The sequence below is a fragment of the Tetrao urogallus genome, assembly GCF_951394365.1.
Source record: "Tetrao urogallus genome assembly, chromosome: 2".
Lineage (NCBI taxonomy): Eukaryota > Metazoa > Chordata > Aves > Galliformes > Phasianidae > Tetrao > Tetrao urogallus.
The window spans coordinates 32,981,604-32,995,978 of NC_136814.1; the positions used below are offsets into that span (position 1 = coordinate 32,981,604).

Consider the following 14,375-nt stretch of genomic DNA (forward strand, 5'->3'; position numbering starts at 1 on the left):
AAGAACTATTTTCTAAAGTAGTTACATAATTCTCTTTGCAGCTGTGACCTGCTCTGATTTATGCTATGTTTTTATTTGTTATTGCTCTTTGTCTCCTTAGTCTTGTATGTACTGTTAGATGGGAAAATCTTTGGAGAATCAAATGAGAGGGCAGAGAGGTCTTCAGAAGTGCTACCAGGATGTATTTCGGTGAACTGGCAGTAGAATCACTGAGTACTGTCCCTATTCCTTCTCAGCGTCTGTGCTGAGACATCCAGATCAATGACCTCAAAGAATTCCACTCGTATTTTAACAAAAATCAGTTTCCCAGATGCCACCATCCCATGCCCCCTGCCTAAATACTTTGGTACAAATTCTCCTCATGTCACTCTTTGTACAGCTGCTCTCAAAGCATAGGAAGGGCTGCTGCTTCCCTCCCTCCCCCCACTGCTGCTGCAGTTACACATATGCCTCTCTTTCTGGTGAGCACAGGACTGTTTGAACGATTGGAGAGGGGAAAAAGAAGCCTAAGAATATCCCGTTTGAGCCCTTTATGCAACTACCACTGTTATTTCCCCACTAAGCCACATCCTTTAGCACCACATCTAAACGTTCCTTGGACACCTCCAGGGACAGTGACTCCACCACCTCCCTGGGAGCACATTTCAACACCTGACCACTCTTTCAGAGAAGAAATTTTTCCTGATACTCAACCTGAACCTCCCTCAGATTGCTGTCACTTGGGTTGGTGGGCTTTTGTCTGAGAGGCTGCTGCCACTCTTCGTAGTCCACACTGTTCTTGGTGATCAAATGATTGCCCATTTCTCCCTACTCTGTGGTGGCTTGGTTTTACATTTGGAATGATTTCCTAACAAAGATGAGGTATGGAATTCTGTGGGAAAAATGGCATTCCTATACACTAACTTGTTATTTCCCCATCTATGAAATCTTGGTTACAGCCACATTCTTGGTATCCACTTATAAGGGTGCTGACTTGGCAGTAAGAACATCAGCTGCAGAGAGCCCATCTGTCCACTGGGCAGCAGAGCCACCAGCTTTTCTAGGAAATCTGTGGATCTGGTTCGAAGATCTGCAAATGGACAAATGGCTCTGCTTCTCTGCTATTAGCCTCACAGGCTCTTTGAATACTTGCCATGCTGTGCTTCCAGAACGTGGTGTCTCAGGATGAGGCTCTCCCCTCCTTCATTTCTGCCTCCATTTTAACTTTTTTTTTCCTTTCAGTTGCATAGAATCATAGCATATCCAGAGTTGGAAGGGACCCATAAGGATCATCGAGTCCAACTCCCGGCTGCACACAGAACCAGCTAAGAAGGAGCCCATAGAACTGAGCGTGGTGCAGACAGTCCTTGTACTCCCGCAGGATTGGGGCCAGGCCTGCCATCCTGGGGAGCCTGTGCCAGTGCCCACCCACCTTCTGGTGAAGAACCTTTCCCTGGTAGCCAACCTGAATGTCCTCTGAGGCTAGCCCGAGCATTAAGAATAATGTGGTAATTGGAGACTTTTCTGTGGAATTTCTGCAACACAAAGGCCAGAAGTTTTGTACAAAAGCACAGCCCAAGGACAGTGACACCGCCTGACCTAAAGGACTCGTGTGCAGGGAAGCTTGCCTGCTTGTTTTCATCATTTTAATTGACCTGCTGCAACATTTCACTTCAGCACGTATTTTCACAGAATCATGGAACCGTTTGAATCAGAAGGGACCCTTAAAGGCCACCTGGTCCAGCTCTCCCACAACAAACGGGGACACCTACAGCTAGGTCAGGCTGCTCAAAGCCCAGTCCAGCCCGAGCCCTCCGAGCCTCCCGGCAGGGCCGCGGCCGGGAGGAGCCCGGTGCCGCCGCGGCCGCCTCCCTCCCTCCCTCTTTCCTTCCCGCCCAGCCTCCGGCGCTGCCTCCCCGCAGCAGAGCTGGGGATGGCGGGGCTGGCCGGGGTGCTGTGCCTCGCCGCCGCCGCCGCCTGCCTGCTCCCGGCGCAGGGGCGGGAAAGCGACGCGGGATGGACTCAGCAGAAGGTGGGTCGGGCCGGGCCGCTGTGGTTTTCCGCCGCCTCGCGGGTCTGTCCTTTGTCCCTCGGCCCGCTGCCGGGGGCGCTGCGCCGGGACGGGCGGGGTGGGTGCAGGTGAGGGGCGATGACTGCCCCAGCTCCGGGTACCGACGGCCGGGCGGGGTGGGAGCAGCTCGGCGCCTGGTAGGGGCTGCAGCCCGCGGCTGCGCTCCCGGAGCCCCGTCAGACTTAACGCCGCTATGGAGACAACGAGCAGCTCTTCCCGAGGGGATTCACGTTGAGGTAGGAGAAAGAGGATGGGGTTGAGATGATGGCAACTACACAGGGATTTTGAAAAGATACAGTATTGTAGCGTCTTGTAGGGGCCACGCTGTATTCTTCTTCATTTAAAACGCTGCGTGAAGTTGCGGGGAAAAAAAAGTCTTGAGGTAATGCTTAAGGAAACAACATGTGTAGCCTCTGTTTCTCTATGCAGTTCTCAGTGGCTGATTACGAAATGCCAGCATAGCTTCTTAATGAACCAAATCACATGGAACACAGCTGATCGCAGAACAGTGAATTCCATTGAGTTAAAGCATTCACAGATTTCGAAAAGGAAAATGATAAAATCACAGAATCATATTCCTTTAGTCCCCGCTGCTGGGTGGCTGTAGATGCTCACCTGGAACCACAGAGCTCCGCTGACTCCATGCACTGCTCTCTGCCTCCCTCAGCCAGAGCCAGGACAACCTTCATGCCTTCCCAGTCACTCCTAATTCAGTCTTTGTTCACTTTTCCCATTCAACAGAGGTTGTGGGTTTTAATTTTGAAAATCAGCAGAAACGTCATTCTGTTCTACTCCTGTTATCTCTCTGTGTATATATTTATATACACAGTTATTCATACATATACATCTATCACATATTAAGAATGTACACTCCTAAAATAGCTGCTAGAGTTCCTAGCTGTGCATACATTTAAGACTGTGTAAGTGAGGCAGACCTTCAGCTGTGGCAGTGAGCACACAGCCGTGCAGCCCCAGTGCATCTTTCAGCCCCCTCAGCCACAGTGACACATTCTGCACCTCATCTCACTCCAACCCTCTGAGCTGCTTCCTCATGATGCTCATGCTTCCTCCCACTAACCATAGAACCACCGCACTTGAACTCCTCAGCCCTGGCAAGCACCCACCAGGAACCACTTCCTCTTTCTCATCAGATTCTCGGCCCTTCTGCTCTTTTTCCCCTGAAGGGAAGCATGAGCCAAAAGCTGGACATCTCAGGAGTGCACAGCCCACTCCCTTCTGCTCACACAGGCAGGAAGAACCAGCTCCTAAACTCACCAGCTCTCAGAAGAAGAAAGCTTCCATTGGCACTGAGCCAGAAGGTACTCAAATCAGCAGGATAAGTACAGGCTGCTGGTAGAAGCTGCCATTTGTACAGCTTAGTGCAGATGGCTCAATGGCAGCCCTGCCATGAACACACTGCTCTGCTGCCACCCTGCAGCAAACAGACTGAGCAATCCCAAGGAATGAGCCACCGGCACACTTCATTCTTCTTTTACTTCACGAATGCTTTTGTAATGCCTTTCATTTCCCAGATTTGAATGTATTTTCACTAGTATGAGTGAGAATGTATTCCTTTCTTCTGAAGCATTTTTACACATTTGTACTATAACAAAAACATTTCTTTGCAAAGTGTTTCCATGACCCCAGCTACCAGGAAAGCTCTGCTGCTATTCAGCATCCTCACAGAGCCTTTCACTTCTTCAGATATCCTTCCCACTCCTAAAGCACGCAGTTCTACATCCCCTCTTTCCTCCTCAGCAGATCGCTTCTGACATTTCTCTTGTCTTTGCCTTTTCTATGTATGTGGAATGGTCCTCACACAAACAACAGCTGGGAAACTGGAATGAGGAGAATTAAATGCTTAATGTATAGTCAAGTCCAGAAAACAGCTGTGCTGGTATCTGCTTTGCTCAACACAAACTAACAAAGGAGGAAAGGTGACAAGTTGCGAGACAGCAACTTTTTTTTTTTAAACCATATTTGTCTAATTAATTAATTAAGATAAAAGGTAATTCCAGGAACTGCAGAAGGTCCCAAGGGTAGCATGCTTGATGACCAGGTAAGGAATGATTTTCTGCAGTCATTTTAGACAGAGATTAAACAATGTATGTGAGGAAGCAAGGAAGAAAGAATGATTTTTTAATTTTTTTGTCGTTAATATATTCAGTGCTGAAGTGAGAGTAAATGCATCTAAGAAGACATCAGCTCAATGCAACAGCAGCCCAAAAGCAACTCCACAGTTAAGCATTTGTAAGACAGGAGAAGAATAAAATAGAAAATACCATTCTCCTGCACTATAAACTGTGGCTCTGTCCTGCTCCTGTTTCTCTGTCTTTCATTTTCTGAAAAAAGGACGAGGTACACGGGGCAGACTGAAGAATGGCAAGTTTCATCAACCCTGTATGGCAGTTCTGAGCAAAGCATGAGCAAGCACAGCACGGTATATCAATGGGAGAGGGGACCAGAAGGAATTCCCTGTGACAGAAACACAGAATGGGTAGGATACAAATATCCTATGATAGTACCTATCATGTTTATCTATAAAACCAAAGGTGGCTCGAGAAGTTCCTGAGAAGACAACCGCTTGTGTCTGAGTAGGTTCAAACCTGGTACCCAAAGAGCATTTGAGATGTCCTTGGATTTCCCGCCTGGCATTCAGCTGTTGCTCCAGGACATCATAAGGCTCATCCCTGATGGATTTGCCAGCCCCACAAAGATGCGACAGGTATTCCAGGGCATCTCAAACAGTGCCAAACATTCATCCCTAGGCAAGAGAAAAGAAGCACTTGGGAAGTAGCTAGCACTACTGGCTGTCATCACAGGAGAGAAGTTGCCACTTCTGAGGTTAACTCAAGGCTAACAACACTGATATGGACCTGAGTACACTCCGAAAGAGTGTACATTGCACCGTGCAGTCACACCAACTCTGCCCTTGTGGATAGAGCCACGGTAGCACCACTCTTCTAGGACTGAGCTGGCTGATGCATTTCTTCGCAGTGCTGTGCCCTGTAATGTGCACAGACCATAAAGCTAAATATTATTGCTGCCAAAATAAGGCTTGTGGGGTTTGTCACAAAGAAATCTTTACTCGAAGGAGGCACTGTTGAGGACATGACTGTAGAATACATATAATTAAGATATCAGAAAAAAGAACTCAGTAAAAGGCAGAGTTTGGTTAGTAGGTAAACTACTTCTCCCATGTTCTTAATATTAGTTTATTTTACATGGAAATCAGAGCTAGAAAAGCCACAGAACCTAAAAATGTCTTTTTCTAAATTTTTGTCAGAAAATCTGTTCTTAAAATAACTGTCAGTAAACCAAAATAGCTCCATATACTGAAACATTTCCATAATTCATATAATCATAATTCTGAAGACGACTATGGTTAAAAAAATTTCAGTAACAGTTGCAGCAATCTTTCCTTTTTCTCTCCAGTATTCTCACCAACCAAGTACTTTACATCCTGATGCTATCCAAAATGTTGCAGAAAAAACAGATGTTTCTGAAATGTGGGAGAACGATTTGCGCCCCATCCTGATAGAAAGATACCCAGGGTCACCAGGAAATCACGCCGTACGACAGGTAAGGAAACAGTTCTGCCAACCTCTAAGCACACCTATTCTTTATTTGCTGGTAGAGCCTTTAGGCACCACAAAGGGACAAGTTTCTCTCATGCGGTAGATGAACCTGATCATTGTGCTGGTGCAAACCGTGCAGTGTCTACAAGAGACAGCCTGCACTTCAGCTAGCATTACTTCCCAGGACTGCATGGCAAGAGGAAAGATTAACTTCAGGTTTCAAATTAAGAAGCTGACCCCAGGTCTGGTAACTGAAGTATAACACAGCGCTTGTCCATTTCCTCACATGAGCAGGATATTGGTGATTCAAACACCTGGAATCCTACACATCCCCACTCTTTGTCCTGGAGAGGTCCGTTAGAGTTGATTCATCCATCCAGGTGAGCCTTGGAGGGATCACAGAGGTCCACACAGGTGGGCAGCCTGGATAGGCAGCACAGCAGCATGATAGTGCTGGGCTAGCACAGCCACATCGTGCTTGGCCCCAGGCTGGTGAGAGCTCCAGCATGTTGTGCTTCAGCCACAAGGATTCAGCATGAGTAGGATCTCACAGTGCAGGCATCTCCAAGGCTGTGTGCCACACTCACTCCTACTTATATCAGCCAGCCCAGAGACTGAAGCACCAGCATGGCCCAGATTACTTAGAAGGCATTTGCAACATCTCAAGAACCATCATCTACCCTTTAGGAATCAACTCAACAGCTCCATGATACCCGTAACTACAATAAGCTTATTTGCCACTCTACAAATGGTAGGTGAGGAAAGTGCAGCTTTTTTATACTGGTTGCTTCTATACATTTAGTTTTGTGGTTTCCTTAGTCATACACTAGAAGAAAGCCAACTGAAAGGGAAAAAAGGAAGAAAAACAAACAAACAACAGGACAGCCTGGAATAGAAAACCACAAATTACATTCAAAAAAAGGATCATTTTGTTACAAGGTAACAGCATATATTGCAGTAGACTCCCGGGAAAGAAAAAAAAAAAAAAATCCTCCCCTGAGACAGGGAAAAACATCAGACTCCTGGAAGGGAGAGGGTGGTTCCACTCACAGATAGTGCACCCTGGGAACTTCACCCAGGCTTACGTACTCCTCTATAACAGAAGTCCTTTGCTCTGTTGAAGTAGTCCTACAGATGGTGAGGAGGCCATATGATGCCATAAAAGGTTCCAGAAGGTGACCACAAGCAAAATGGAAGTTTCTTCTAACACTGAATTTATGGCAGCATTCTTACTGACTTCACTGAGAGCAGGACAAGTCCTCAAAGTCTATTTCCATTTTTTCCCTTAGAGGCTTTTGCTAATGTTTATTTAGAGAGAGAGGAATCTGCCTTGAAGAAGCACTCTAGGGACACATAAAAATCAGCTGCTCAACAGAGATGGCCCTCTAATAAGAGTCAGTTAGAATTCTGTACTAAGTACAGCCTGAGTAGTTAGATTTATTCTTTTAAACGTGAAGCTACCTAAAAATGAATCATCCTTTACTTAGGTCCGCTGTATCAATTTTTATTAAGGGCCTCATTTTTAAGACATTCTGAAATGCTTCATTTATTCTGTAATTGACAGGCATCACTGTCTTTTATAGCCTCACAAGCAACTTATGCCACTTGAAAGGCAAATTTCTCTTAGAAGGTAAAAATACCAATATTTTCAAAAACGCCAATGTTTTATTTATGGAGACTATACATAGCAATTGCCAAAATAGCTGCAAGTTCTCTGCAGCCACTTTTGACACTTAAGGACACAACTGAGTTTATATTTGAATGCTGTATCGATCCTAATTACTCCTGGAAAAGTCTGGCTTGGAGACTTCAGAGGTCAACACCTCAACAACGTCACCTTGATGGGCAATCACTCTAAGCTATCTCAAGACTCCAACTACAAGGGACAGAACGGAGAGATGAAAAGTGAGTGAGCCAGTCAGAGGGTAGGCTAAGGCAGTGAGGATGATGCTTATCTTATTTTATACAGTGGCATGATTATTATAATCATTTTTGCTATAAGAGTAATCTATTAAAAACACCAGAAATAAGCTTCAGAGCCACTATTGCTAATTAGCTACTGATAATTTGTCTGCAGTACCTTTCCTTCAGTAATATTCATTTGGTATATATACAAATATATATTTCATTGCAGCACATCAAGCAGCGTCTTCAAAGACTCCAGGCTGGTTGGGAAATTGAAGAAGATACCTTTCAGAAGTACACACCCTATGGGTATCAAACATTTTCAAATATCATCAGCACTCTCAACCCCTCTGCAAAGCGCCACCTGGTCCTCGCTTGTCACTACGACTCAAAGTTCTTTGGCCCACAGTGGCACGGAAGAGTGTTTGTGGGAGCAACCGACTCAGCTGTGCCCTGTGCCATGATGCTGGAGCTGGCACGTGCCCTGGACAACAAGCTTCAGTCCATCCAGGTAGTTGGCTTGGTTCCTTCTCACATGGTTTTGCAATAGCAACAGACCTGAGGGCATTTCCATGCTCTCCCTTTTGGTCCGTGTCTGATTCCCTGGTCGCTGTGCCTATAGGAAGATCCCCATCATATTCCAGAGGAACTGAACAGAGATCTGTACACGTGTGCTTTAGTACAGGATAACATTACAAACTCACATGCAAAGTGGGAGTATCTTATATACACTATATTAAAGCAATTTATACATGGAGAACACACTTAATAGACTTAATGAGATATAGTTCTTCATTATACATAAAAAGCACAGAATCCTATCCAGCCATTCCTACCCTATTAAGTAAAGCACTACGTTTCTTTCTGAATGATGCATTTTTAAAGTCTCCCTGTTGTACTGGGAGACAGCTGAACCGATTGCTGTGGAGGAGTTACACTGTCACATGCCCCCAGCCCATAACAACTTCAACATTTTCTTCCTGTTTTCTTTTATCGGTTTGAGTCGTTTATTTAATAGATGAACGACAGCAATCTGAGTGGAGGAATGCAGACAAGTAACATGATTACATTATCAGACTCTGACCACAGGAAAATTTGCTTCCCAGCACTGCCACTGCTGGGCACAAAAATCTCTCGGAGCTATTTCACAGACTTACGAGTGCCATCTACTGGCTCGGTATTTACTACTGACAGAATGCTCACCAAACACCAACAGATTTCCACAGGAAGCTTCCTCAAACGTTTTGCTAACTAGTGGAATGCACTCAGTTCAGGTATTGAGATCAGCTGCTTACAGTTGTCTCCAGAACTGATTTGGTGCCTTCTGACATTAGAAGATTTAAAAATTGAAAGACTAAGGATATGCCATGGGTTTTAACTGCAAAAATGAAGCACTTCTGTGAACACACGCAGACTCCATTTACAAGCTTCATTTAGAATAAGCCTGCCTGTTACTTATGGAACAACCAGTATGCCGATTTAAAGATTGGATTTTTTTTTTTTTTTTTTGGCAAGTAATACGTTATTTCTTGATTAAGTTTTCATTAAGGTGACGGCATTTGACAGAAAAGCAATCTAATTACTTTGCACAGACCATCACTCGTACAGCCCATTAACAAAATATACTTTGGGACCCATCTGCTTAATCCATTAGCAGTGACCTTTTTGCTCTGCTCACAGCAGCATAACAGACTTTGCTATGCTTTCAGCCAAATCTATTTATACTTGAAACTGCGATCTTTATCTTGATGTTTCTTCAGTTACACAAGAGTAAGTTTTAAAATAAAAAGGGCAAAGAGATCTCTTTACATTATCCAGATCTAGGAACACGTTAAGCACTAATAATAATGGCAAATACTGCTTTCTAAAATTCAGATGGTGTTAATGCCATTTCCTCCAAAATGTAATGAAAACAACTGCTATCAGAAGAGGTCTGTTCCGTGCGAAGGACAAAGGGCAGCAAGGCAGTGCCATTAGAAAAAATCCATACATTGCTGTGGGCATAATCAATAATCATCTTGCCTACATGAGCAACATTTTATAGAGGTTTTCCTCTATTGTTTGCATTGGATCAGCTCCAGCCAGTTGGGAATTGTGGCCCATACAGGACGTGACTGCTGCCAGTGACCCCACCTTTTTAACCACATCATGCAATTCCATTTGAAGAAAAAATTATTCATAGAGGGGTTAAAATATTCACAGCAACTGCCAACATCACAGTTCCCGTATAGTGGAGCTGAGCTGGGTTTAGCCATGCTGTAAGTTACTAGGAAGCGCTGCCAGAACAAACAAGGCTTCAGTTAGTAAACAGAAAAAAAAAAGAAGGCTCCTTCTGCCTTGAGAAGGAATTTCACATAGATGTCTCCTTTGTGACCTTAAATACAATAATCATGTATATATTCTCAACAGTTTCACTGTTGTGATATTGTTGGTGGCCAAAGAGGAAGAGTGTATCTATTCTCCTCTCTTCGGTTTCAGGGTAAATCTACCTGAGTGACTGCAAGTGTCCCTGAAGAAGAAGAAATGATCATTCTCATGACTGACTGCTCTTTGTCCCTCAACGAACCATAAGCCTTTCATAATTCATCTCCACTTCAGAACTGTAGCAGGAATACTATTCCTTTGAGGCACTGCCACAGTATTCACAGCACTCACCTCAGATGCCGTTGCCGACATGTCTCCTCTGCTGCTCAAAATGATGTCCTGGCTACCTGGTTTTGTAGACCTTTCTCAAAATACTCAGCTCACATCCACTGAAGCCAAAAATAAAACTTTCAACCAGAACCAAAAATCATGCCAGGGTGGGGGATGTGTCATCGTGCTAGATTAATAAGTAATAATAATTGATCACTATGTCACCATGACATGTTTGAGATTAATGGCCATAGGAAGGCTTGCATACAGTACCCTGAAGATACACCCATACCAAAGGGGCTTATCTGACTGCAGTATTCTTTCTTTACACAATGCTCTGGCCAGAATCAATTCTGCCACCTTTTACTTCTTCCAACAGACAAGCTCAACATCAAGACCAGACCTTTCACTTCAGCTTATTTTTTTTGATGGAGAAGAAGCTTTTGTCCGGTGGTCCCCTTCTGATTCCCTCTATGGGTCCCAACACTTGGCTCAAAAAATGGTATCTACTCCACATCCACCGGGTTCAACCACCACAAATAGACTCCAGGGCATGGTAAGTATCTTCACCTCCATAAGGAGTAATAGCAAACTGCAATTGTTTAATAATCAATTAAGCCAAATACCCAAGAAACCAAGAAGCTCACCTAAACTGAGGCAAGCTTGTGCAAATTTTAGACATGCTAAAACACAGAGCTGGCAAGAGCTTTTCAGATGGACCAGCACAAAACTCAATGCAAGTATGAGGATTTGTAGAAAAAAAATGTAATATTCAAATTTACTACAGTATAAACTAGGGCACCTACCTCCTTTAATAGAGATTCTTCAACATGATCACTAAAGAGCACAGAACTAATAAGATTCTTTGAAGAAAAAAAAAAAGCCCCCCAGCTCAGCCTTGGAGTCAGACATCTCAGAGTTATAGCAAGCTCTCAGGATTGCCCTTTGATTCCTACAAACATTTTGTCAGCTCCCTTCTGGTTTCCCAACTCACTGCTCAGCCACTATCACTCTATCTTGTGACTCATAAAATGTCTTTCCCTTGACAGAAGCTGTTCTCCAGGGAAGAAGTAATTTTCTCTTTTTTCTCCCCACGTAACATATTATTTTAAAGGGATATAACTCAGAGACTGTAAACAAAGCAACACAGCCCTTTTCAGAAAGAGGACTGGACAAACAGTCTGTCCCTCCTCCTTGGAAAGGCAACAAGATGCATTGGGTCTGAGTAGGGTTCTGCTAATGAGTTCTTCTCAGGTACTGTGGTAGAAAAGCCAGATCTTTGTAAGGAGCTGTCAATGACCCCGTCATCATCTGCACAGGAACCAAGAGATTTCACTGCTGCTGCTGGTGGGTAACTTTAAGAATACTGTGCTAAAGATTCTTTCTTCTGTAGGACCTGCTGGTACTACTGGATTTAATAGGCGCACCAAACCCTGTCTTTCCCAATTATTTTCCAAACACTAGCCGATGGTTTCAGAGGCTTCAAGCAATTGGTAAGGAGAGGGGCATGGGCTCTTAATTTAAAGATTTAGGATATAGTTTTCAAAGGAAAAAGCCATGTGAATCAGATTTTTAGATTACTTTTCTGGTTTACAGTTCTAATATTTAATGATGCAAACATTAAATTTGGTGCATCTTCAAAATTGATAACTTCATACATGTTTAATTAATAAAATAACTATGATTCACAAACACTTGGAAAACATGATTCTGATGGCCACTTTGTGACTCTTGGGTTCTGCTTCACTTTCGTGTTTTAGTTCTCACTTCTGTAAATCAGTGGTAACAGCATCAGTCTTGGGGTCTTCTAAGTACTAAACAAATGCGAAAGACAGTCACCAGCTTCTTTTTCTTGCTTAATGGAAAAAGATTCCACAAGAGTGGAAAAATTAATTTGTGGTAACATGCCTTATATTGTCCAAAAGCTGTAACAGTCATTTCCATTGTGAATTACAGAGCAGAAGCTACACGGTATGAATCTGTTGAAGAATCACCTTGATGAGACACAGTATTTCCAGAATAATGTATATCGAGGCTTGGTTGAGGATGACCACGTTCCATTTCTATTGAGAGGTACTGGCAGTTCTAATACTGCTTTTAAAATACAAGTTCAATAACCAAAGCTCCATTTAGTAAATAAACAGATGCATATGAACTTGGTTTTTTCCAGCTTATCTGCCCGAGGTTGTGGCTTCAAACTCCAATGTTACACAGGCCTAGTCATAGCTTTGAAAAACATAGAGGAAAAGCAGAGATAGAACCATCCTTACCATCATTTTGTATGTGCACAGCTCCAATGGCACAGAAATAATGGAAATTTCTGCCAGCACTACAGTGTTCCACAAAGATGAGTAACTGACCCAATGGGCTATCGCTACACACCACACCAGCCTGCTGCTTACTATTTCTAGAAGCAGCGAGACACACAAAAGGGCTGCGTTTGCAAAGATCACAAAAGTCTCTGAAGACCTTTTGGCAAACTTACTGAGTAATGCTCACAATTACCTGTTGAAATTTGAAGGCACTAACTCCTGCAAAAGCTAAAATATTCAAGTTAGACTCTCATTTACTAGAGCAGAGATGGGAAAGGTGTATATAGTAATCAGTAAGAATGGCAAAGGACACAACATGCATAATGTGCACTAAGTGCATACCTGAAATTTTCCCTACCCAAGATCTCTCCCAGCAGACACCCACACCACTGGCACCACGTTCATTCTTTTCTTTCAGGAAGCAGCCAAAGAAAGGGAAAATGGTTACATCACTGCTACCCAACTTGCACAGCTACGGGTTGGTGATTAAAGCTCTTGCCCAGGTGCAAGATGTGGATTTGATGTTCAAGTACTAGATATGGCACCTTCTAAATAAAGGTGAGCCACATAAGAATAGCAAATACAGCACATTCTTCTAGTTGAAACTATCCACCATAAACAAGGACTACAATAGTTGCATTGCTAGAGAAGGACAAGGTCGAAAGGAAAGTAAGACGAGTTCAAAGCTGCTACATAGGAAATAAGGGAGGTACTTCCATATCCAGATCTTTTGTTTACGCCTGCTTGTGATCTACAACTACTCAGTAATGCTGAATCAGTACACAGTTCTGCAAGCAGATGAGTGCAGTCATACCTCCCCACTTCTGAGCAAGCACTCCTTTAACTGAGCTGCACTTACAGTCTCTTGTTCAATGGATTTTCAGCTCCATGAGTCCTTCATTTCTGGAAGGCAGGACTCAGCTCCAATGAAATACATGCAGCTACCACATACATATCCAGGGACATAAGAAAATCTACATGGGAGAAACCGGTCAGAGACTACACCTCAAAACCTTTTCTAATGATATAAACAACACCCAGTGAAAATAAAGATTCCTCTTTGTGGCTGAAAAATGAGGAAAAGTGGCAAAACAGGAAAGATGGAGAGAAACAATGCTCCACCACTGTCCTGAAAGAAGGATCAGGAGACAGCCGAATGAGTTCTTTTATCTAGAAGTTGCATCACGTATCAACATACTGGTGGCTCATATCTATCAACATACACACACACAGTAATACATTTAAAAGTGTAAATCCTTTTATGTGAGGATAACAGTGGTTCTGTTTGCTGGGAGAAAAATACAGGCATTCTAATTTACCACTTAAGGAGAAGACTAGGATCTGCTTCAAAAATATGCTAAATCCTAACACTGGCATAAGAACATAGTAATTGGGAGCTGCAGTGGTTTCTCTGCCCTTCTCTACCTCCTAAACACAACTTGAACCACTACAGTGCATGGAATCCAGGAAAAACAAAGGGGCAGGTATCACACTACAACTACTAGCTGCAGATACTTTAAAAAAGATAGTGCTTCAAGGAGGGTATGGATTTTAGGAAACAAATAGTGAAATGGATGGGTTGTAGCCACAGACTTTAAAAAAAAGAAAAAAGATTGTAGGACTGCAGTGGTATACACTCCTTTAGAAAGTGAGCTGAGTAGCTATCTGACTGTCAATAAGCAGTGATGTATCAACTTACTTAACAGAAGTTCTCTAACGTGGTTTCCAAATTTCACTTTGTTCCTCACAGGGGTTCCAGTCCTACATCTGATCCCGTCCCCTTTTCCTGAAGTATGGCACACTATGGAGGACACTGAAGAAAACCTCGACCAAACCACTATCGAGAACCTCAGCAAAATCCTCCAGGTGTTCGTACTGGAATATCTAAACCTGTGA

At 43.5% G+C, this 14,375-nt stretch overlaps 1 protein-coding gene across 1 annotated transcript; it reads left to right on the forward strand.

Annotated features, from left to right (window-relative positions):
• Positions 1-1,675: 1,675 nt before the first annotated feature.
• QPCT (glutaminyl-peptide cyclotransferase) lies at positions 1,676-14,375 on the forward strand (the record flags this gene model as incomplete). Its single annotated transcript, XM_079532984.1, has 7 exons — positions 1,676-2,011; positions 5,486-5,632; positions 7,763-8,044; positions 10,547-10,723; positions 11,561-11,660; positions 12,124-12,240; positions 14,230-14,375. 7 exons carry the CDS (start codon positions 1,676-1,678, stop codon positions 14,373-14,375), a joined length of 1,305 nt encoding a protein of 434 aa, XP_079389110.1.